We start from the raw sequence: 21,875 nt of genomic DNA on the forward strand, positions 1-21,875 counted from the left end.
CTGTCCTTAGGTTAGTTAGGTTTAATTAGTTCTAAGTTCTAGGGGACTGATGACCTCAGAAGTTAAGTCTCATAGTGCTCAGAGCCATTTGAACCATTTGAACTAAGAGAACGTGAGGCCCTTAGCGGCAAGGAATGTACAGCTGAAGAAAGTACAAATGGATGCAGGTTGCGGTAGTTATTCAGAGATGACGAGGTTTGCTCAGGTACAGCAGTGCAGAGGGTCTTCGAACTGAAGACCAAAACAGCAACAATGTACATCGACCACAACGGTGACGGTAATCTTTCACTTTATATACGTGAGTAATATAATCTCTCCATAATGCGAACATTTTCCGGTCAAGGATTCTCTCTCTCTCTCTCTCTTTGTGTGTGTGTGTGTGTGTGTGTGTGTGTATAATGATTTTCACTAAGAGACGAAAACCTAAAATCTGAAAATTACTCCATTTCTTTAGAGTGTTCATGAAGAGAAGACATAGCGCTAAATTGTTCTGCTGCGGTGCTGGTATTCCTTATTGTCCACTGTTCCGTAAAAGGCAAAGAAATTAAAGGTGATTTCTATGCATGTAGCAGTGCGTCTCGTGTCATTTATTTAAGCTAATAATGAATGCAATTACATTATACAGGGTGGTCGGAAATTACCGTTACAGACTTCTAGGACTTGTAGAGGGGAGTGAGTACATCGTATTTTGAATAGGAACCCATGTCCGGAAACGTCTTCCAACGAGACTACAGAGCGTCAGAGTTATAGGCGCGGACGTCTGTAAGTGTAAGTATACAAGGGGTGATTCCGTGATGATGTTGCAGACTTCCTAGGATGATGGAGAACGATAAATATATTAATCTGAAGTAAGGATCCCTGTACCGGAAACGAACGAGTCTAAAGTCATAAACGACAGCCGTTCTGATACCTCTGACAGTTGAATACATGTACCGGTTCTTGTGTTGCGAAGAGTGTCGGGCTGGTAACTTTCAGCGGTGGTAGTATGTACAAAAACATGAAAAAGTGTCCAATAAACGTGGGATCTAAAGTGCGTACCTTAATAGCCCGAACACTTGCTCAGTAGAGGATATGAGTTTCACATTAGCGAAGATGAACCAATGGTCATAGCTCCTCAGGTATGTTGAGGAGCTAATGAAAAATGAAGAAAGGAAAAAGTTTATCGCTTATTACTTTTCCTCTTTTCCTGCAGTAAAATACCGCATGAGGCATTTCAGGTTATAATTTGTTATTTTTTTCTACTAACTATATTCGCGACATGTTTTGCAGACAGTATACTCATACAGTACTGAATGTAGATGCAAATTATATCACTGTACGACACGTAGGTCAGGAAACATGAAGTCATAAACTGCCGCATCAAGCATGACGTTTAAATTTATTACTTCTTTACTACTAACTCTGTTCTCAATAAATTTCGTAGACATTATCCATATATGTCGCTGAATGTACCTACAATATTATATCATTGTGTGACAGATCGTTCAGGAGATATGACGTCATAAACATGAAGCACGAGGACAGATGCTGCGAGGTATGAGCGAGGACGCACAGCTGCTGACAAATGCCGGGTTACTTGTGATATTCGAATTATTCATATTTTGCAAATTTATAATATTACTCGAAAATACAGCTCTTCGGTTGCACAGGTAAAAAATTTTCAACTTTACCTAGGTTTCAACTGCTCTAAGGCAGCCTTCATCAGAAGTAAAAAAATTTTTGCATTACCTATAACAGAGTTTTGGAATAATATAAAAATTATTAAATTAAACATATGTAATAAAATTACATCATAGCTCACTGCTACGGTACAGTAGACAAAGAAAGCATACTTACATAGAGTAAATAGTTATGAAATGGTTTAGAGCAACAGTGCTCACGTTAAAGATAAAAATATATTTGTACATTATAAAATTTTCCTAGGAATGCACAACTTGATTAAGACGCGCCGCTAAGGTTCGCGTGTGCGGCCGGCACTGTAAGCAGCATCAGACTGAGAGGCGCGCGCGCCGTCGATGTTAGCAAGTCGCCACCTTGTGTCGCGCCATCTAGTATTGAATGTTTGTAATTTACAGTGACAACAGCTGTCAGAAGCATTGGAACAGGAGTGCACGTAATGTGATGATTACATTATGTCAGATAGTATGCAACAGAACGAAAGTTGAACAAAATATTATACTGTAAAACAGGGAGAGAGAGAACAATATTTAAGGCTACAGTACGGGAAGCATAATAGCAATATTCCGCGTTAAGTGATTTTAAGCAAGGGCTTTACACCATCAAAGAAATTTTTATCACGTAATTGTAATTGCTCATTGAGGATTAAATGGTTGTTACGGGAAAAATGTTTGAAAATTTCCAACTGTTCAAGAATATCAAGATTGAAGCCTTTCTTTTCCGTATGTAAGATACTAATATCATGAACATCTTTAGGTTTGTGTCCTGTGATAAAAAGGTGGTCAGCGAATGACGAATTATGTACGTTCGTACCTTTTTTCCCTAATAGATGCTCTCTATATCTAATCGAAAAAGCTCGTCCAGTCTGTCCTATATAATAAGCTGAGCAAGTGTCACAGGTGATTTTATAAACGCCTGAGTTTTGCAGAGGCGACCGTCTTGTCTTGGTTTTAAATTATGGATAAGATTATTTTTGAGAGAGTTGTTGGTGGAGAAAACTATGTTGCAGCCATATTTATTTTTAAGGAGATGTTGCAATCTGTAGGTTATTGGCCCTACATACGGTAAAGAGAAGTATTTCTTCAAATCGCTAGGCTCGTCAATAGTGGTCCCAAGCGTGGTAATTCTGTTATTGGTTTTCTGTCTGAAGACATCATCTACTATATTTGGTTCGTAACCATTATTAACTGCAATGGTTCTAATTAGATTCAATTCGGTTTTTAAATTTTCAGAGGACAAAGGGGTAGAGATTGCTCTATGAACAGCAGAGTGAAAAAATGCTTTTTTGTGAGATCGTGGGTGTGTGGAACAGGCTGGCACAATTTGGTCAGAAAAAGAATCTTTACGAAAAATATTGAAAGAGATTTTGTCATTCACTATTTTCAAAGTTAAGTCTAAATAATTTAACTGACGGGAGCTGTTTTCAGGTTCACATGTGAAGGTGATTTTTTCACGCAGTTTGTTAAAGATCTCGAACAGGTGGTTAATGCCATCGTTGGTTCCGTTATAGACGTACCTAGAATATGAAACAATTCCTAAGGTGGTAATGGAAATTTTTTTGAAAAATGTCTCTTCTAGAGAGTTGATAAAAATGTCTGCTAGGATTACCCATAGCAAGGCCATCAGGTTATTGATACAGCTGTCCATTGAATTCGAAATAATTGTACTGTGTTACGATCGTAAAAATTTCGTCTACGGTTGCTGCATTATCGGCCATGTTCAAAATTGTAATATTTTGCAAAAGTATTTCATTAAATAGCGTCTACCATTGTGATTATTATTTACTTTTATTAATCTATTTGGATTTCTTCTGTTTCATGAAAGTTGAACAGTGAGATAAAGTGTGGATATTGAAGACGGATGTCTGGAAAGAAGTTAATTCACTAGAAGGAAAGAATTCCAGCGAAGGATGCGCGGAGAAAGCGCAACCACAACCGTCTCTTGGTGCACGGCAGTCTATATTAGCAATAAGCCTAGTTTCAATATTTTGCAACAAAACTGTCTGCTTGCACAGTTTTTTAATTTGCAAATTCAATGGTGAAAACGGAAACCCCGGCGTCAGGCCCCGAAGACGGTGCGTTAGTCGACCGGTCACCCTGTCGTCTTCAGTCATTCATCATCGGATGCGGTATGGAGGGGTTTGACGTCAACACAACGAACTCCCGGCCGTTGTCACCGCTCCGACCTTGGAACCGCTACCTTTCAATCAGGCAGCTCCTCAGTTGGCATCACGGGGCTGAGTGCATCCCTGTCGAATCCTCCCGCAGAGGAAAAATCCCTGGTAACACCGGGAATCGAACACGGGTCGATGACAGTTAAGTCACTGTTGATCCATTGTGGACATGCAAACAGGTCTTCGAAGGAAGTCGAAGGAAGCGCTTTGGATACGATTTAGAATTCACGATATCCAGGAACGTATGGCTCAGTGTGTCAGTTTGTTTTGTTTTTGACAGATGAATGTGCAGCCTGAAGATGGTATAATGGAATGCCAAAACTGCTAGTAAAAATAAAATAAAATAACATCACGAATGCACGCCTGTTGGCGAATTTCAATGCTAAATACAGTCAGTTAAAGTCTAATTGTGGCCTTGTAAGCTGAAAATCGATTAATGAAGTGAAATAATACTACAGAATACTCACATTTTTTGCATCGTAGTTCGCCGCCAAGCATTTATAGTACACACCTCCCTATTACGACCAGTTCCAGTCTACAGATCGTCGTCAGGTGTCACAAGATATTTAAAACAGCTAACATGGTGTATTAAGCATGTGGTGTCAATAAACGTAAAACACATGTCCTTGTTGTCAAGTAGTAAAATATAAAAATTAAATGCTATGAAATGTAACAAACATACAAAATTATTATAAGCAGTGAAACAGTGAAGTATTTATTAATAGCTCTTAGCAGCGAACTATGATGTTTTTTAAATATTTCGAGCTGCTGCTCACGAAGTTAAAAACTGCTGTATATTATGTTCATTTATAGTTATGAAGTTAATAGTCAGCGAAATTTTTGCTGCGGTGTTCGCATTAGGGCATTGAAGTTAATGAATGATGCGAGTTGAAAGTCTGTACCAGACGGGGACTCAAACCCGGGTGCTCCACCTGTCTAGAACGTTGCCTTAACCGCCTTAGTCATATCAACACTGACTGAACTGTCAGTAGTCTATATACCAGTTACCCGTTTTTTTTGTTTTTTTTTCAAGGAGTTGCCAAAATATGGTCATTTTGCACTCCATGTTTTGTCATTGTTACATCTAGTTACGAATGTGTCTTCTATGAGAAATATGCCTTTTTAATCCAACAGTTGTTATAATTTTTCTTCCGGTTGATGATAGCTGATACAACCGTAAGGTCTCAAGAATAAGTGTAAAATTAAATAATTTAAATGGCTTCTATAAAATTTGTCATAGTGGACGCAGACAGATGCGATACACAAATTCCGAACCAACAGAGAAGGAGTGGCTACAGGAAGGGCATCCGGCCACCATCTATCACTGTCATTGCCGAATACAAAAAATAACATGCCCCGTGAAGGTACTGGCTTGTTGTTGTGGTTCAGTCCAGAAACTGGTTTGATGAAGCTCTCCATGCTACTCTATCCTGTGCAAGCTTCTTCATCTCTGAATAACTACTGCAACCTACATCCTTCTGAATCTGTTTAGTGTATTCATGCTTTCATCTCCCTCTACGATTTTTACCCTCCGTGCTTTGCTCCAATGCTAAATTGATGCCTAAGAACGTGTCCTACCAACCGATCCCCCCTTCTAGTTAGGTTGTGCCAAAAAATCCTCTTTCCCCAATTCTATTCAGTACCTCCTCATTAGTTACGTGATGTACTCATCTAATCTTCAGCATTCTTCTATAGCATTACATTGCGAAAGCTTCTATTCTCTTCTTGTCTAAACTATCTATCGTCCATGTTTCACTTCCATACATGGCTACACTCCATACAAATACTTTCGGAAACGATTTCCTGACACTTAAATCTATACTCGATGTTAACAAATTTCTCTTCTTCAGAAACGCTTTCCTTGCCATTGCCAGTCTACATTTTATATCCTCTCTACTTCGTCCGTCATCAGTTATTTTGCTCCCCAAGTAGCAAAACTCATCTATTACTTTAAGTGTCTCGTATCCAAATCTAATTCCCTTGGCATCACCTGATTTAATTCGACTACATTTCATTATCCTATTTGTGCTTTTGTTGATGTTCATCTTATAGCCTCCTTTCAAGACACTGTCCCTTCCGTTCAACTGCTCTTCCAGGTCCTTGGTTGTCTGTGACAGAATTACAATGTCGTCGGCGAAACTCAAAGTTTTTATTTTTTCTCCCTGGATTTTAATTCCTACTCCAAATTTTTCTTTTGTATCCTTTACTGCTTGCTCAACATACAGATTGAATAACATCGGAGGTAGGCAACAGGACTGTCTCACTCCCTTCCCAACCACTGCTTTCCCTTTCATGTCCCTCGCCTCTTATAACTGCTATCTGGTTTCTGTACGAATTGTAAATAGCCTTTCGCTCCCTGTATTTCACCCGTGCCACCTTCAGAATTTGAAAAATATGGCTCTGAGCACTATAGGACTTAAACATCTGAGGTCATGAGTCCCCTAGTCTTAGTACTATTTAAATCTAACAAACCTAAGAACATCACACACATCCATGCCCGAGGCAGGATTCGAACCTGCGACCGTAGCAGCAGCGCGATTCCGGATTGAAGCGCCTAGAACCGCACGGACACATCGGCCGGCTTAGAATTTGATTTGAAAGAGGGTATTCCAGTCAACATTGTAAAAAGCTTTCTCTAAGTCTACAAACGCTAGAAACGTAGGTTTGCCTTTCCATAACTGTCTTGTAAGATAATTCGTAGATTCAGTATTGCCTCACGTGTTCCAACATTACTACTAAATTCGAACCAATCTTCCCCAATGTCGACTTCTACCACTTTTTCCATTCGTCTGTACTAGTGAAGGCTATAAAAAATGAAGACTGTGTGACGTAATTCGTACTTGACTGCGATCAGCTGATTTTAGCGATCCAATGAAATTGTTATATAAGACGTGCACAGAGTTTCTTGAGCGAAACTGTTCTACCGAGAAGCGACTGAAGATTCAGTTAAGATGGTTAAGCATTATCGCAGTTAAATGCAAAATGTTTTGATTCTTACAACCTTGGCTTGAAGTGAGTTATCATCCGAAGCCCCAATAAAAGAAGTAAAGAAACAAAACAAGCGCCCGTACTGTTTTGACGCTGTAGACGCCGCAGGCGCGCCGCTACCACCTTGACACCGCGCGGCACCACAGTAGTCTCCGAGACTGAGCAGAGATGCCGCCGCCAGCCGGGATTTCCGCCAATGAGGGAGCCGGACGGGTCGGCGACCCAGCAGTAGCTGCTGCGGTGTAGAGGCGCCGGCAGCAGCAGTAGCAGCATCAGCGGCAGCAGCAGCAGCAGCAGGCATGTCCTCCGTCCACGACTACAACAGGGCCGAGGTCCCCGGCAGATCGGTAAGTCCACTGTTCCAGCACACACGCCCATGGCTCCTGCTGTGTATCTCTTTACGATAGTTAACCGGCCTTTAATTTGAGTTGTAATGTCCAGTGTAGTGGTTCTCAATCTTTGTACGACCGTTACTCTTCAACGAAAGCAGATGACGGCTAATACCCCAAACAAAGTTCAGCACCTACCTAAACTTTAGATAAGCAACAAAAGTTGACACTCATTTTTGAAAATGACTAATGATGCACAATAACTACCGCGAAAGGCAAAGGTCCCGAGTTCGTGCAACGGGCCGACACACAGTTTTAATGTGCCAGGAAGTTTCGTATCAGCGCACACTCCGCTGCAGAGTGACAATCTCATTCTGGAAACATCCCCGAGGCTGTGGCTCCGAAATAACCTTTCTTTCAGGAGTGCTAGCTCTGCAAGGTTCGCAGGAGAGCTTCTGTAAAGGTTGGAAGGTAGGAGACGAGGTACTGGCACGTAAAGCTTTGAGGACGACGTGTGAGTCGTCCTTGGGTATCTCAGATGGTTGAGCACTTGTCCACGAAAGGCAAAGGTCCAGGGTTCGAGTCTCGGTCCGGCACACAGTTTTAACCTGCCAGGAAGTTTCATATCAGCGCACACTCCGCTGCAGAGTGAAAATCTCTTTCTGGAATGATGCATAATGTTTTGTTAATATTCGAGCAAGTAAAACTACGATGTATTTATAGATTTTTTTATGGTAGCTGAAAATTAGAGAGTCAGGCAGTCAGTTCTGCTTATAGGGATTGGCTTTTAAATTTTAATTACAGATCCATATCAGTGACGGCGATTTGCGGTAGGAATTTGGGAAATTTATTGTGTCCGAAGATTTACTGCCAAGTGGTCAGTACGCATTGCGAAAATATCGTTCTTATGAAACGCAACTGTCTCTTTATTCAAATGAAATAATGAGTTCTATCAACAGGCGATCTCAAGCAGATAATCTCAGATTTATTCCGTATTCCTAAATTTTTAGAAGGCTTTTGGCGCCATTCTTCACAAGCGAATTGTAATCAAATTGCGTGTCTATAGAGCATCGTCTCAGTTACGCAATTGGATTCATGGTTTCCTGTCACAAAGGTCACCATTCGTAGTAACTGACGGGAAGACATTGAGCTAAACGGAAGTGATATTTGGCGTCCTCCAAGGAAATGTTATAGGCCCTCTGCTGTTTCAAAATGAATATACGGGTTTTAAGGCTTTGAAGGACATATTGCATTCACCTTACAATTATAAATAATACACCAAATGAAAGAGGAACACAAACAGTTTTTCTTACAGTTCAAATGGCTCTGAGCACTATGCGACTTAACTTCTGAGGTCATCAGTCGCCTAGAACTTAGAACTAATTAAACCTAACTAACCTAAGGACATCACACACATCCATGCCCAAGGCAGGATTCGAACCTGCGACCGTAGCGGTCGCTCGGCTCCAGACTGTAGCGCCCAGAAACGCACGGCCACTCCGGCCGGCTTTCTTACAGTTATTGAGTGAGAACACCGATCACACATCGAGTCGATAGGCTAGCTGTTCCGAAACCTTGATCAATGTGTCAGGAGTAACTGTTGCAGTAACACTGTTTCTTAAGTCGGGCAGATCAGCTGGTGTCGGAGGCACATACACATGATCGCGTCAGATCGTGTGTGAACGTCGAGGTCATGCATAAAATGCTGTGCCAACCGGTGCCTTGCGCCCAACTCACCGGTCGGATACAACATGGTTTGAACAGTCGCGTACTGAGTTATAGCAGTGAGGTGGCCCACCATCTTACTCCCAAATAAAGATGTGTTGTTCAGCTTCTTCCCATTGAGCCACGGACCAGAGCTGTAGCACATCACGGTAAGAAAGTCAGTTACAGCCGATTCACTGAGAAAGAAAGGCCCATAAACTTTCCGCAGGGATATTTCTTGGGGCTAAGCGTGAAAGATTCGCACTCGTTCAACACGTTTTTCAGTCACTCTTTGTCATTCCATACTCTTCCCATTGCGCACAGTTATACAAACAAAACTGTTTGAGTTCATCTTTCATTTGGGGTATTATTTACAATTGTACGTTGAACGTAATAAATGTTCGTTTTGAAACACCCTGTATATAAACGATTTAGGACAAAACCTGAGCATTCCTCTTAGATTGTTTGCGGATGATGCTGCCATTTGTCGTCTAGCAAAGTCATCGGGAGAAAAAAACCAATTGCAAAATGATATAAACGGGATATTTGTATAGTGCCAAAAGGGAAATCTACTCTAAATAATGAGAAGTGTCAGGTCATCAACATGACTATTAAAAGGAAACAGTTAAATTTCGATTACACGACGATTCGCACCAATCTAAAGGCTGTCAGTTCAACTAAATACCTAGGGAATACAGTTCGAACAACTTAAGGTGGAACGACCACATAGATTGTGGGGAAAAAAACCGACAGCTGTGCTACGGTAGCGGGTCTAGTAAAGAGACTGCCTAGACTACACTTGTCCCAATTGCTGCGCGGCATGCGATCCGTATCATATAGGACTGACGCAGGATATAGAAAAAGTTCAAAGGAGGACAGCTCGTTTCGTATCATAACTAATTAAGGGAAAGAGTGTCATGGATATTAAACGCAACTTGGGACGGTAATCATTAAAAGAAAGGCGTTTTCCGTAGTTGTGAGATCGTTTCAGGAAATTTCAATCTCCCACTTTTTCCTCCGAATGCTAAAATATTTTGTAGGCGCCCACCTATATAGGCAGAAATTATCATCGTCATAAAAGAAGACAAAACATAGCTCACATGGAAAAATTTAAGCATTAATTTTTCCGGCACGCTGTTCGAGAGTGGAACGGTAGACAAATAGCCTGATGGTTGTTCTATGGACAATCTGCCAAGCAAGTAATTGCATTGAAATATGACCATCATTTTAGAACTTGTCGTTTCTTATTCTTAAACGAACAGTAGCTCAGAAATTGGCAGAGCAGCGTGTTTACAGCGAGCTTTTCAGAAATTCGTTTCATTATGGAGTGTTAGTTAATAGATGCAGCTGAAAATGGGTCGTCCGAAATTAACGTTGCCGAATCAAGCACCACATTTAAAATACAGCTCGATGGAATTATGTTTTTCCCCAAATTTATCGAGAGTGTAATGTCCACACAGAAGGAAATGGCCAAAAGAAAATATAAAGAAACGGATGTGAAAAAATGGAAATTGCATGTGAAAATTTTTTACCATGATCTTTTATGATTTTCGCAAATGCCTGATCAAAAACAATGACCTAGAATCGTCTAATTCACCATTTGGCAACCGACCAGCTTTAGGAAAGCCAGTTTACAAATGGTGTTCAGAATTTCATTTTAGTCGAGCTTCCACTAGCTTCGAATTTCGTGAGTGTCGACCAAAATCGGTTGTTATTCCCGAAAGACACCATAGCTGTGCCCAACGGGATTCAACAGGTTTTGCATGTGACCTCCTGTGAGAAAGAGCTATCCTTAGCTATATTAGAGACTACAGTACATTCAATTTTGCATGTGCATGTAACTAAGAAAAGCTTCTGCTCGACAACAATTTCCTTGCAACGAGTCATCGATGAAATCACGAAAAACAACAAATGGTTCAAATGGCTCTGAGCACTGTGGGACTTAACATCTGAGGTCATCAGTCCCCTAGAACTCAGAACTACGTAAACCTAACTAACCTAAGGACATCACACACATCTATGCCCGAGGCAGGATTCGAACCTGCGACCGTAGCGGTTGCGTGGTTCCAGAATGAAGCGCCTAGAACCGTTCGGCCACACTTGCCGGCCCGAAAAACAACAGAAAACGTCGCATCACTTATTATCATAACAAGGCCAGCTGTCACACAGCAGAGAAAAAGCAGCTGGTTAGCGTCTTATTTCTGCATTCCCCCGATTTGTCGACTAATGACATCTGTTTGCTCCCGTATATCAAACAAAATGCGCGTGGACAACAATTTTAATCACTTCATGAAGCTGTCGAATGTTTTTAAGGCCATGTTTTTGAGGTACCAGCATCAGAGTGGAAAAAACCTGTTATGCGATGGTTGTCCAGAAAGTAATTTCCGATCGGTCGTGAAATGGAAACCACTGGGAAAATCCAGTAAAGCTTTGCACGGATGTGTCGGGCAGTGTCTGTAGTATGCCCGTCGATCGTGTCGCGTCACTCTTTTCAGTTCTGAGTGAACAGTGAGCACGTAAAGATGAGTAGGTAATAGCGTCTCCCGCCAAGTATGAGGGCTTGGTTAGAGATTTCGCCTGTATCATGCAGCCCACATAACACAACTATCAAGCAGATCCTTCATTCCAATTCTCGGCCGAACACTGCAGGGGCAATGAAGACGCTCCTGCAGCGTTTCCGATGAGAAGTGTTTGATCACTCACAACACAGTCCGCAATTGGCTCCCCTTGAGTCTCATCTCCGCTCACAAGAACCGCTGGCTATGAAGACAAAATTTTTCCACAGACAACGAGCTGCAGACCAGTGCAGATAACTGGCCGAAAGCACAGGCGGCTGCTTTCTATGACGAGGATATTGGAAAGTTGAAAAAACACTATCACAACACTCGATGTTGGAGCGGCGACTATGTAGAGAAATAGGTGGAAGGTGTGCCTAACTGTTGCAAATAAAACGTTCCTGGTTTTCAATATGGTTTCCATTTCGCGACCAGTCGGAACTTACTTTCTGGACAACCCTCGTATATTACTAAACGGCCAACCCGGGGCTCTGTCCCAGTTGCAGGATGCCTATCTGACGGCTTCTTTGGGCAACGAAAATTTGATTTTCAGCAGGTCATACAGTTATTCTCCGGATTTTAAAAACTGAAAATGCTATCGTAACAGCTCACTGCGATCTCAGAGGCTTAACAATAAGTCAGGTATGGGTACTGCACTTACAGACAGTGTGTCTTGAGGCAGATTAACTCACAGCATGCAAATTACCCAGAGTACATCCAACCAATATTTGAGAATGAGAGATCCTAGCGACACCCAGCAAACTTTACTCATAATTTAAAATTTTTAAGAAGCTTTTATGCTTGACACCACCCCACAAAATGATGACACCGAACATATTTATCTCTTAGGCACATTTTCGTTCTTCATGCAGTAAAAATGCAGCACTAAGCAGGACGTTTCAAGTTATAAATTTTTAGTGCTAACTCTATTCACAAAACATTTTGCAAACAGTATCCACATATGTCACTGTACGACACATAGTTTTGGAGATATGACGTTTTATACAGGGGATTTTGAATCTATAAACAATCGGGGTGGGAGTTAGCTGGTGTTACCAGAATTTGTTTAAAACTATGTAAGACTGTGCAGTTTTTTAAAGACAAACATTTTGAGAAATTATACAAGGGTTTGTATCAGAAACATTTATCTTTCATTGTTGTTGTAGAAAGTTAAGAAATGGTCCTGATATTTCTAGCGGTCTTCTATACAGAGTGTTTCAAAATCCTTTCATCAAACCTTTAGGGGTGCAGAACACGTCACAGGAAATAGCTTTTTTGGAGACAAAATGTTCGCTGGTACTTCCCGGCGACGCCAGGCATCCTTTGGGATTAGTTATGCCCCTGAGAGGCAGCAGCGTAGGCACTCTGCGGCGTATGCCTGCAGTGTGATTTGCCTATAATTTAGTAATTTTTTTCACATCAAAGGCGGTAGGCCGAGCCAATTAAAGTTCTTGGTTCGCTTCTAAAACATCTTCCTAGTCTTTGAGGCATTCACTCTCAAGGTTTTCCTGTTGAAAATCACTGTCAGTTCACAGGGATGGGAAGTATGGAGCACACCTAATTAGTAGAACCTGATAGTTCTGAAAAAGCTGCTCATCCCTTAACGGGCATATGATTAGTGAAACTGAACAGTTCAAATTTCTAGATGTTCAGATAGATAGTAAGCTGTCGTGGAAAGCTCACGTTCAGGATCTTATTCAAAAACTTAATACTGACATTTTTACTATTCGAACGGTATCAGAAGTGAGTGATTGTTCGACACGAAAATTAGTCTACTTTGCTTATTTTCATTCGCTTATGTCGTATGTTATTATATTTTGGGGTAACTCTTCCCATTCTAAAAGGATATTTCTGGCTCAGAAACGGGCGATTCGGGCAATAAGTAGTGTAAGATCACGTACCTCTTGTCGACCTCTGTTGACGAGTCTGCGTATTTTGACATTGGCCTCTCAATATATATATTCCTTATTGTCATTTCTTGTTACCAATATTAACTTATTCCCAAGAATAAGCAGCTTTCACTCGGTTAATATTCGGCACAAATCAAACTTGCATTTGGATCGGTCTTCCTTAACACTTGTGCAAAACGGTGTTCAGAATACTGCTGCATCCATTTTCAATAAGCTACCACTAGAATTCAAAAATCTTAGCTGTAATCCACGCGTTTTCAAATCGAAACTGAAGAGTTTCCTTATGGGTTACTCCTTCTATTCTGTCGAGGAGTTCCTTGAAAAATTAAGCGGATTCTTATTGTATTGTTGATTGCGTTTACTTAAACTTATGGACTGAATTTTTTCAGGTTCATGAACATTTATTTTTATCTGTTATTACTTTTATGTTGTAATTTCATGTTCTGACACGTTCCATGACCTTGGAGATCTGCTCCTCAATTTGGCCCTTCTGAACTTCACGTGTAAATAAAAATAAAATAAAATAACAAATACGTGACGCCTAGTGTCCGTGGGAAGCGACTGTGAACATTTCGTCTCTAACATAAGCTGTTCCCCATGATGTGGTCTACCGCCACTAGACGTTAGACGCAAAGACTTTGAATCACTCTGTGTGTTTTGTTCGGTTTCAGCCTATGCACGTCATAGGCTTTGCTCCAGATTCAATCGCTTGTGGCATTTCTTTTCGTTGCTACCATAGCCAAATGTCCTCTTAATCATCCGTAAGTTTTGACACAGTATTCTTAAGGCTTTTTACAACAGCACTGTATAATATGTTCTGTTTCAGCAAAACATGTTTTCACTTTATTGTGATTTTGAAGTCCAAGAAATTTTTCTATGGCTCTCATTTTACTATGTGAAAATATTATCTTATTCAATGAAAATGGTCTTCGATCCAATCAGGAAAATTGTCGCTAATTAATGTATTTCTGGCGACGTCGTGACATATACAATGAAACAGCCTACACTTCAGCCCTGTGTTAGCAAAGCTCTAATTTGAGAAGAAGACTGCCAATCTTATTTTCCACCGTCATAATATTCATCCTGGTTCTTTAGACGTCTGTTTGTTTCTCCGAATATCCACAAGGTATCTATTATTTTGGCTCTGTCAATAAGTGCACAACTGATTGCTGAAACAATGAGTGTCAGAGGCAGTATCTCGGTGAACTGCTAGACACGACTCAGTTGCGGTTGCGGTTATGTTGCGGTTGTGATAGTTTGTGATAACGCGCGAGTAGCAAATAACTTAGCCCATACAGTCGTTTCGTAAACTGTAGCTTCCGTTGCACTGTGTCATGTGGTAAAGCTCGTATCCGAAAATTTATTCACTTAGTGACGTGGCCTTGGAACACCTGAGAGCTTGTACGATACAGTTTGACGCCAGGTGCCGCATGGATAACAATGATAATTGAGAAAAATGCCTGAAGGCGACGCTAGTCAAAACTTTTACGTATACAAGTCTACAGGTCTATTACAATTAATTATTTCGATTGGGAAATATTCTTGCCTCTGCATATGTAGTTAATCGGCGACAAACCAGAAGACAGCCTGGAAAGAAAAAAAAAAATGTGCACCGAATTGCCAAAAATGTCAGTAATGCTAGACCCTTTTAAAACATGTGACACGACCCTTTCGAAATGTGAGTTTCCTTTTGCATCGTTTCTTCCTTATTACACGAATTAATTTTTGGGGTTCTACCTCACTTCATCGATTTACTATTGTCGGACAATGACAGCGCCAGCCGAAAGACTGCGTCTCCGTAACTTCAGATTAATGTTTCTTATCTGATAGGTTTTCGCCCACTACTGTTACCTATTAGTAGAGAATAACTTATAAATGCCGCTGTCAGCAAGCGTGGATGTGATCAGAATGACTCAGCGTGAAGGCAATGTCTGGAACGGAGGCGCATCTTACTTTTTCTAACAGCAATTAAAAAGAAAAGGTACATTGAATTATGTGGTGAACGACAGGGCTGCATCTACATTGTCTGACACATTGAAATACGCGAAATTAATAAGATATGGTGAAGATAAAGTACTAATGACTCACCAATTCATACATCGTAGACACATCACGCGGGCGTATTTATTGAGATCATTACATATTTATGTGATCGTATCGTAAGCGGATACTTCATATACAGCTAACGTCGTTTGTTTATTATCGCAAACGACTAATATTGTAATGAACAAACAAATTTCACTGACAATAAACATTAGATCACTTTTTCTTTGAAGTTATATCGATATTAGCATCAGTACGGTTCTACGAACACAAAATATACAAAGACCTATAACCACTTCCTTCCGCCTCCCTCCCCCATGACTCTTTAAAGAAATGAATTCCCACGTATAAAACAGTTTCAAACGTCTTCTTACTTTATGAATGAGTTAGTATCATATGTTAATGTCAAATATATGACATAAAGCAAGTAAAATCCTTATGGAGGAAGATATAAAACGCTAATGACATTGGTTTTATTATTCCTGGATTATTCACTCATAGACTAATGAAAAAGTCAAAACAAAAATCGGTAAACCAAAGAAGTCATAATCCCTTTATATGTTGCTTTTGTGACAGGTGTCAGTGAAAAGAAGTTTCGAAAATGATTTGAAATTACGTGTAAATTTTGTTGGAAGTCGCTAAGCGATCCCATTCTAAAATACTGGATAAAACAGTGTGGGTAATTTGCACGCTGTAAATTACACTGCCTCAAGATCGATGCACAGTTTCTAGCTTTAATGATTGTCTTATTTTGGTAAACTTTTAACATAAGATTATACGTCTTAATCATTAGATTGTGATAACGTTTCAAATATATCAATAATTGTAAAGCCGACCATTTTAGAGGTTTTGTAATGTAGATAAGCAATCTCTCTCTCTCTCCCTCTCTCTCTCTCTGTAACTGTATATACGTCTGTATATGTACAGATACTGGGTATAAAATATTAATACCGAAAACTGACATCATTGGAAGTATACAGTGATAGAAGAAAAAACACGGTCCAGTAAATTTGGATCCGCAAAAGAGTCGACTGCGAGATAATCGCGAATCTGTGATTATAAGCAGCCACTGACTTGAAGTATGAAATGACGTTCTAGTTAGTAAAACTTGGTTTAAAATACAGACTTTTAGATTAAGACCCTATCTAATTGGGCTCAAATTTCCCGCAAGCTCTTCCATAACGACATCTTACGCACCAATACGTTTCGAGGAGAATAGGTCAAGGAAAGCCTGTAAATTGGTCTGCGAGAGCACCTGACTACCCTCGTCTGGACTTTTCTGTTCGGGGTACTTTCGGAAGTGAAGTGCACAGTACTCCCACTCACATCATTGAAGAACAGAAACAACAAATTGTATAGTCTTGACAGACTTCACGAGTTGACCTGGCGGGAGGGTGTTTTTGAAAGAATTCGTATGGCACTGTAGAGAGGAGTGCAGTATTGCATCCAAATCCAAACACGATACGCGGAACACCTACTTTAACTGAAAGGAGTGTAACGTAAATAACGTAAACTGTAACAGTTAATTTGCTAAAGTGGTTGAAATGGCTCAAATGGCTTTGAGCACTATGGGACTTAACATCGGAGGTCGTCAGTCCCCTAGAACTTAGAACTACTTAAACCTAACTAACTTATGGACATCACAGACATCCATGCCCGAGGCAGGATTCGAACCTGCGACCGTAGCGGTTGCGCGGCTCCAGCCTGAAGCGCCTAGAACTTCTCGGCCACTTCGGCCGGCGCTAAAGTATTATTTCTTGTTATGGTAAGCTGTTGAAATTTGAACATTAGACTGGAACTTAATTTAAAAGCTTACGTTCAAAAGACATCTGTAATGACACTAGCAGGTCGAAACTACACATTCGCACTTATCCCACAAACGGCTCTATGAACACCCATGTTTGCTGCAACGTTTTAGCTTCTGTCGTCCTTTACTTTCATCCTTGTTTTTCGTTGTTGATTATGATACGCCCTTCGATTCATCTTCTGGAACTGTGTGGTAAGCGTCGATGTCTGCCATGTGGAGGACCCTGGTTAGATCGCCGGTATTGCCCAGGAGTTTTGCTTGGTGGGAGGTCTAGTGCGGGATGCACTGAACCTCGTGATGTCACCTGAGGAGCTACTCGACCGTGTAGTGGCTTCTCCACGGTTGGGAAAGTCTGCAAAACGATCGAGAGAGAGGTGTGCTGACAACATGCAACTCCATAACGCATCCGCATGGCACCGCAAGGCAGAGAATGACACGGCAGCCGGTAGACAGCCCTTAGGCCTGGCGAGGAGTTAGCTTTGTACACTCCAAAGTACACGGTGGCGGATACGTCATACCGATCTTACTAGGAGACCACGCAGCAGTCGGATTTTTGTACTTATTTATATTTATGAAACGTGAAGTTCAGAACCCAGGTGTCAGTTACCAACAGTAGCTCAATGCAACTTCCAAAAATTCTCTAGAAAATCGACTTTGATGTTTTCTGAACGATTTTACTACCTTACATCTACATCTACGTCATACTCCGCAAGCCACCTAATGGTGTGTGGTCTAGGGTACTTTCGGTACCACTATCTGATCGCTTCAACCCACTCGCGAATAGTGCGTGGCAAGAATTACTGTCGGTAAGCCTCTGTATTGCCTCTAATTTCTCGAATTTTCTCCTCGTGGTCATTACGCGAGATGTATGTGGGGGAACGTAATATGTTGTCTGACTCCTCCTGAAAAGTGATGTCCCGAAATTTCTGTACTAAATCTCTCCGTGATACACAACGTCTCTCTTGTAACGTCTGCCAGCGGAGTTTGTTTAGAATCTCCGTAACGCTCTCCCGCCAGCTAAAATATCCCGTGACGAAACGCGTCGCTCTTCGTTGGATCTTCTCTGTCTCCTCTATCAGTCCTACCCGGTAGGGATCCCAGATTGATGAATAATACTCAAGAACTGGAGAAACAAGCGCCTTATAAGCCACTTCTTTCATGGATGAGTTACATTTCCTCAAGATTCTTCCGATGAATCTATGTCTTGTGTCTGCTTTTCCCACTATCTGTTTTATATGGTCATTCCAGTTAAGGTCGCTCTGCATAACTCCACCTAGATATTTTACGGCAGACGCTGTCTCCAGATGTTTTTCATCAGTAGTGTAGCTGTACAGTAGTGGATTTCTTTCCTTATGTATGCTCAATATGCAACATTTATTTACGTTCAGGATCAACTGCCAGAGTCTGCACCATTCATCAATTCTCTGCAGGTCGTTCTGCAAAGCCTTACTATTTTCGGGCGTTGCTACTTTGGTATAAACTGCACCATCCACGAATAGCCTTAAAGGGCACCCGACGCCTTCTGCTAGATCATTTACATATATTGTGAACACCAACGGTCCTATCACACTTCCCTGTGGTACTCCGGATATTACCTTTACATCTGTCGCTTTAGTTCCGTTAAGAGCGACGTGCTGAGTTCTATCTGCAAGAAAGTCTTGAATCCAATCGCAGGTCTTCTCCGATACTCCGTAAGCTCGTATTTTTTTCATTAAACGGCAATGCAGGACGGTGAAAAATGCCTTACTGAAGTCAAGGAACACGGCATCAGCCTGAGCACTGTTGTCCACTGCTGAGTGGATCTCATGGAGGAGCAGAGCGAGCTGAGTTTCGCAGGGTCTCTGTTTGCGGAATCCATTTTGGTTTTTATAGAGGAGCTTTTCATTTTCCAAGAACGTCATAATTCTTGAGCATAAAACATGTTCTATAACTCTAAAACAGATGGACGTAAACAATATAGGTCTATAATTGTGTGGATCTGTCTTACGGTCTTTCTTAAAAACAGGAGTGACCTACGCTTTTCTCAAGTCGATAGGTACCTTTAGTTGCTCAAGCGAACTGCGATAAATTACTGCTAGAAGGGAGCAAGTTCTTTCCATAATCTTTATAGACTCTTATAGGTATCTCATCTGGTCTTGAAGCCTTTCCACTACTAAGCGATTGTAACTGCTTTTCAGTTCTCTCAATATCTGCCATTTCGACGTTCGCACGACGATTGAAAGGAGGGACAGTGTTACGATCTTCGGCGATGAAACAACTTCGGAAGACCGAATTCAGTATTTGGGCCTTTTCTCTGTTATCTTCCGTTTCGGTGCCGGTGTGGTCGCTGAGAGAATGAATAGATGATTTTGACCCACTTACTGATTTTACATACGACCGAAATCTCTTAGGGTTTTTACTCAGGTCGGTTGAAAGCGTCTTACATTCGAATTCATTGAACGCTTCTCTCATTGCTCTCCTTAAGCTCATTCTTGCTTCGTTCAAAGTTTGTTTGTCAGCTAGGTTTTTAGTACTCTTGAATCTGAGATGAAGTACTTTTTGTTACGTAGCTCTTTTCTAACACGGCTATTAAACTGTCCCTTAAATCCTTACTCGGAACATACTTGTCTAGGGCATATTGAACGATGCATTTGAATTTTTTTTCCATTTGTTCTCCACATATTCGTCCTTATCACCGAATATTTGATGCTTACTGCTGAGATTTCTGAAATTTGTATCCCGTCACCCTTGCTGAGCAAATATATCTTCCAACTTTTCTTGACATTCCTTGTAGGACCCGTCGTCATAGATGCTGTCAAAACCTAATGATTACTGTTACCTTCCTCTACGTTAATTGATTCGATAAGTTCAGGTCTGGTTGTTGCCAGGAGGTGTAAGATTTTACCCTCACGAGTTGGTTCTCTATCTGCTCAAGGTCATTTTCGGACAAGGCATCCAGAACATGCCACACTATTCCCTGTCTCTGTTACCAGTTTCGATGGTCGATTTGTTTCGACAGGCAGCGCCCCTCTGTGGTGGAGTGCTAGTCCGCCATGCAGGCGTCTTAGCTTCGATCCTCAGTCGGTGCGAATTTTTAAACAAATATGCTTGTTCTACAAACATTACCGTGAAACGTAAAAGTAGATAAGAACGAAAAGAGCTAATTTGTATTTTTTAATTTTAACAAATTTTATTGACAATCTTTTGTAAAAGACCACTAATTAAGAATTTTCAATTTCCATCGGTAATTGGGTTTTTGTGTTCAATATGTAATTAGAAATAAGAAGAGGTACATTTTCATAAAAATGCCAATTACATATGTGTTAACTTGATGAATTTCAGAGACGCCAGTATTCGAGCTGAACAAGAAAAGGAAAAAATGATGATCACAACGGGACTCGAACCAGCGACTGAGCGATTAGCAGTCTGGAGCACTACTGATCTTTTCCCGTCTTCATGGATTTTACACTTCACAGAAATGCTGGTAGAGCTTCCTACTTTCTTTAAAAATTTGCTCTGGCCAGGAATCGAGTCCAGAACTCAGGCGAGCATTCCATCACAGAGCCGCGCTGTTTGTCCAAAAAAAAAAAATTATCCTTACTTGAGGGACAGGCGAATACGCTCGAAGTGTAGTATCTGTTCGTATCAGCTTAATATCTGATACGTCTTGCATCTCAAGGGCAGAATACTAAACTCATTTTTGGCTCATGACGGATTGCTAAGGAATTGCTCCATCTCTGTCGCGGGCTGGCCCGTCATTGGCGAGAATTTTTGAGAACTGAACCGAATGCTTTAATTTACTGTTATTTAAGTTCTGAACTTCTCTTACAATAAATATAAAAAAATTACAAAAAATCAGATGGCCCTGTGGTCTGCTTGTTAGTCATGCTATCCTATTCCAATTCCTTACAGTGCGATGAGAAAATCTATATGCCACGGAATGCACCCGAATCCCTTTTATTATCAAGGTCCCTGTGTCAGGTAACTAAGGCAGAAGAATAGATAACTCGACTTCCCCGAATACTAGTGTTATAAGTTCATAGAACATTGTTTGGTGTCCTTCCGACGGATGAGAACAGAGTAACACCTCTCCGTGATTCGTAAATGTTACAAAACACTAAGTTCGTAGAACAGTTCTGCTCGTAAACTTAATGAGCAGTGAACTAACTTGCAAGACAGGGACGTGGGCCACATCCGAATCTGTCTAACGACCGTGGGCCATTACAGCGGCTAGGATGAGTAATGTAGTTTGTAGGCGGTTTTTCACGCTCATTTACGCAAATGCTGCGCTGCTCCCCAACCTGCGCCTCAGAAAACAAGGTAACGTGCAAAACTAAGTTTACGAGATTCACAGACAGGAGGTTCAAACCACTTCTCTCCTTTGGTTGACTAATGACTGTGGCGACAGGAAGGGCGTACGGCCACGGAGCAAACAATAAAATAAATATACCAAATCACGAAGACAGTGGATCTTATAAGACAGGATAAACACCAACAGACAGAGATAGAAAACGAATGTGCAGAAGTACGTCGCGGAGAACATTTTTGACTTAGCTACAATATTCAGTTGATCTTCAAACGTTGCGAGCATTACTAAACCATCTGCAACCAACCTCGGGTCATTTTAATTTCGTATTCTTTGTGCACATTATTGCTGCCTACAGGTGTTGGACAAAAATATGGAAACACTGCGAGAAATGCATACTTGAA

At 41.0% G+C, this 21,875-nt stretch overlaps 1 protein-coding gene and 1 pseudogene across 1 annotated transcript in view; both read left to right on the forward strand.

The window, feature by feature from the left end:
• The first annotated feature begins 7,048 nt into the window (after positions 1-7,048).
• LOC124544715 (L-dopachrome tautomerase yellow-f2-like) overlaps positions 7,049-21,875 on the forward strand; it is a 127,322-nt gene continuing 112,495 nt past the window's right edge. Inside the window, exon 1 of the mRNA XM_047123361.1 lies at positions 7,049-7,185. Coding sequence (XP_046979317.1) covers positions 7,138-7,185 — 48 coding nt within the window. The 5' untranslated portion in view covers positions 7,049-7,137. The remainder of the gene's footprint in view (positions 7,186-21,875) is intronic.
• Positions 20,774-20,926, forward strand: LOC124546249 (annotated as a pseudogene).

Source organism: Schistocerca americana, chromosome 8 (assembly GCF_021461395.2).
Source record: "Schistocerca americana isolate TAMUIC-IGC-003095 chromosome 8, iqSchAmer2.1, whole genome shotgun sequence".
NCBI classification, from domain to species: Eukaryota; Metazoa; Arthropoda; class Insecta; order Orthoptera; family Acrididae; genus Schistocerca; species Schistocerca americana.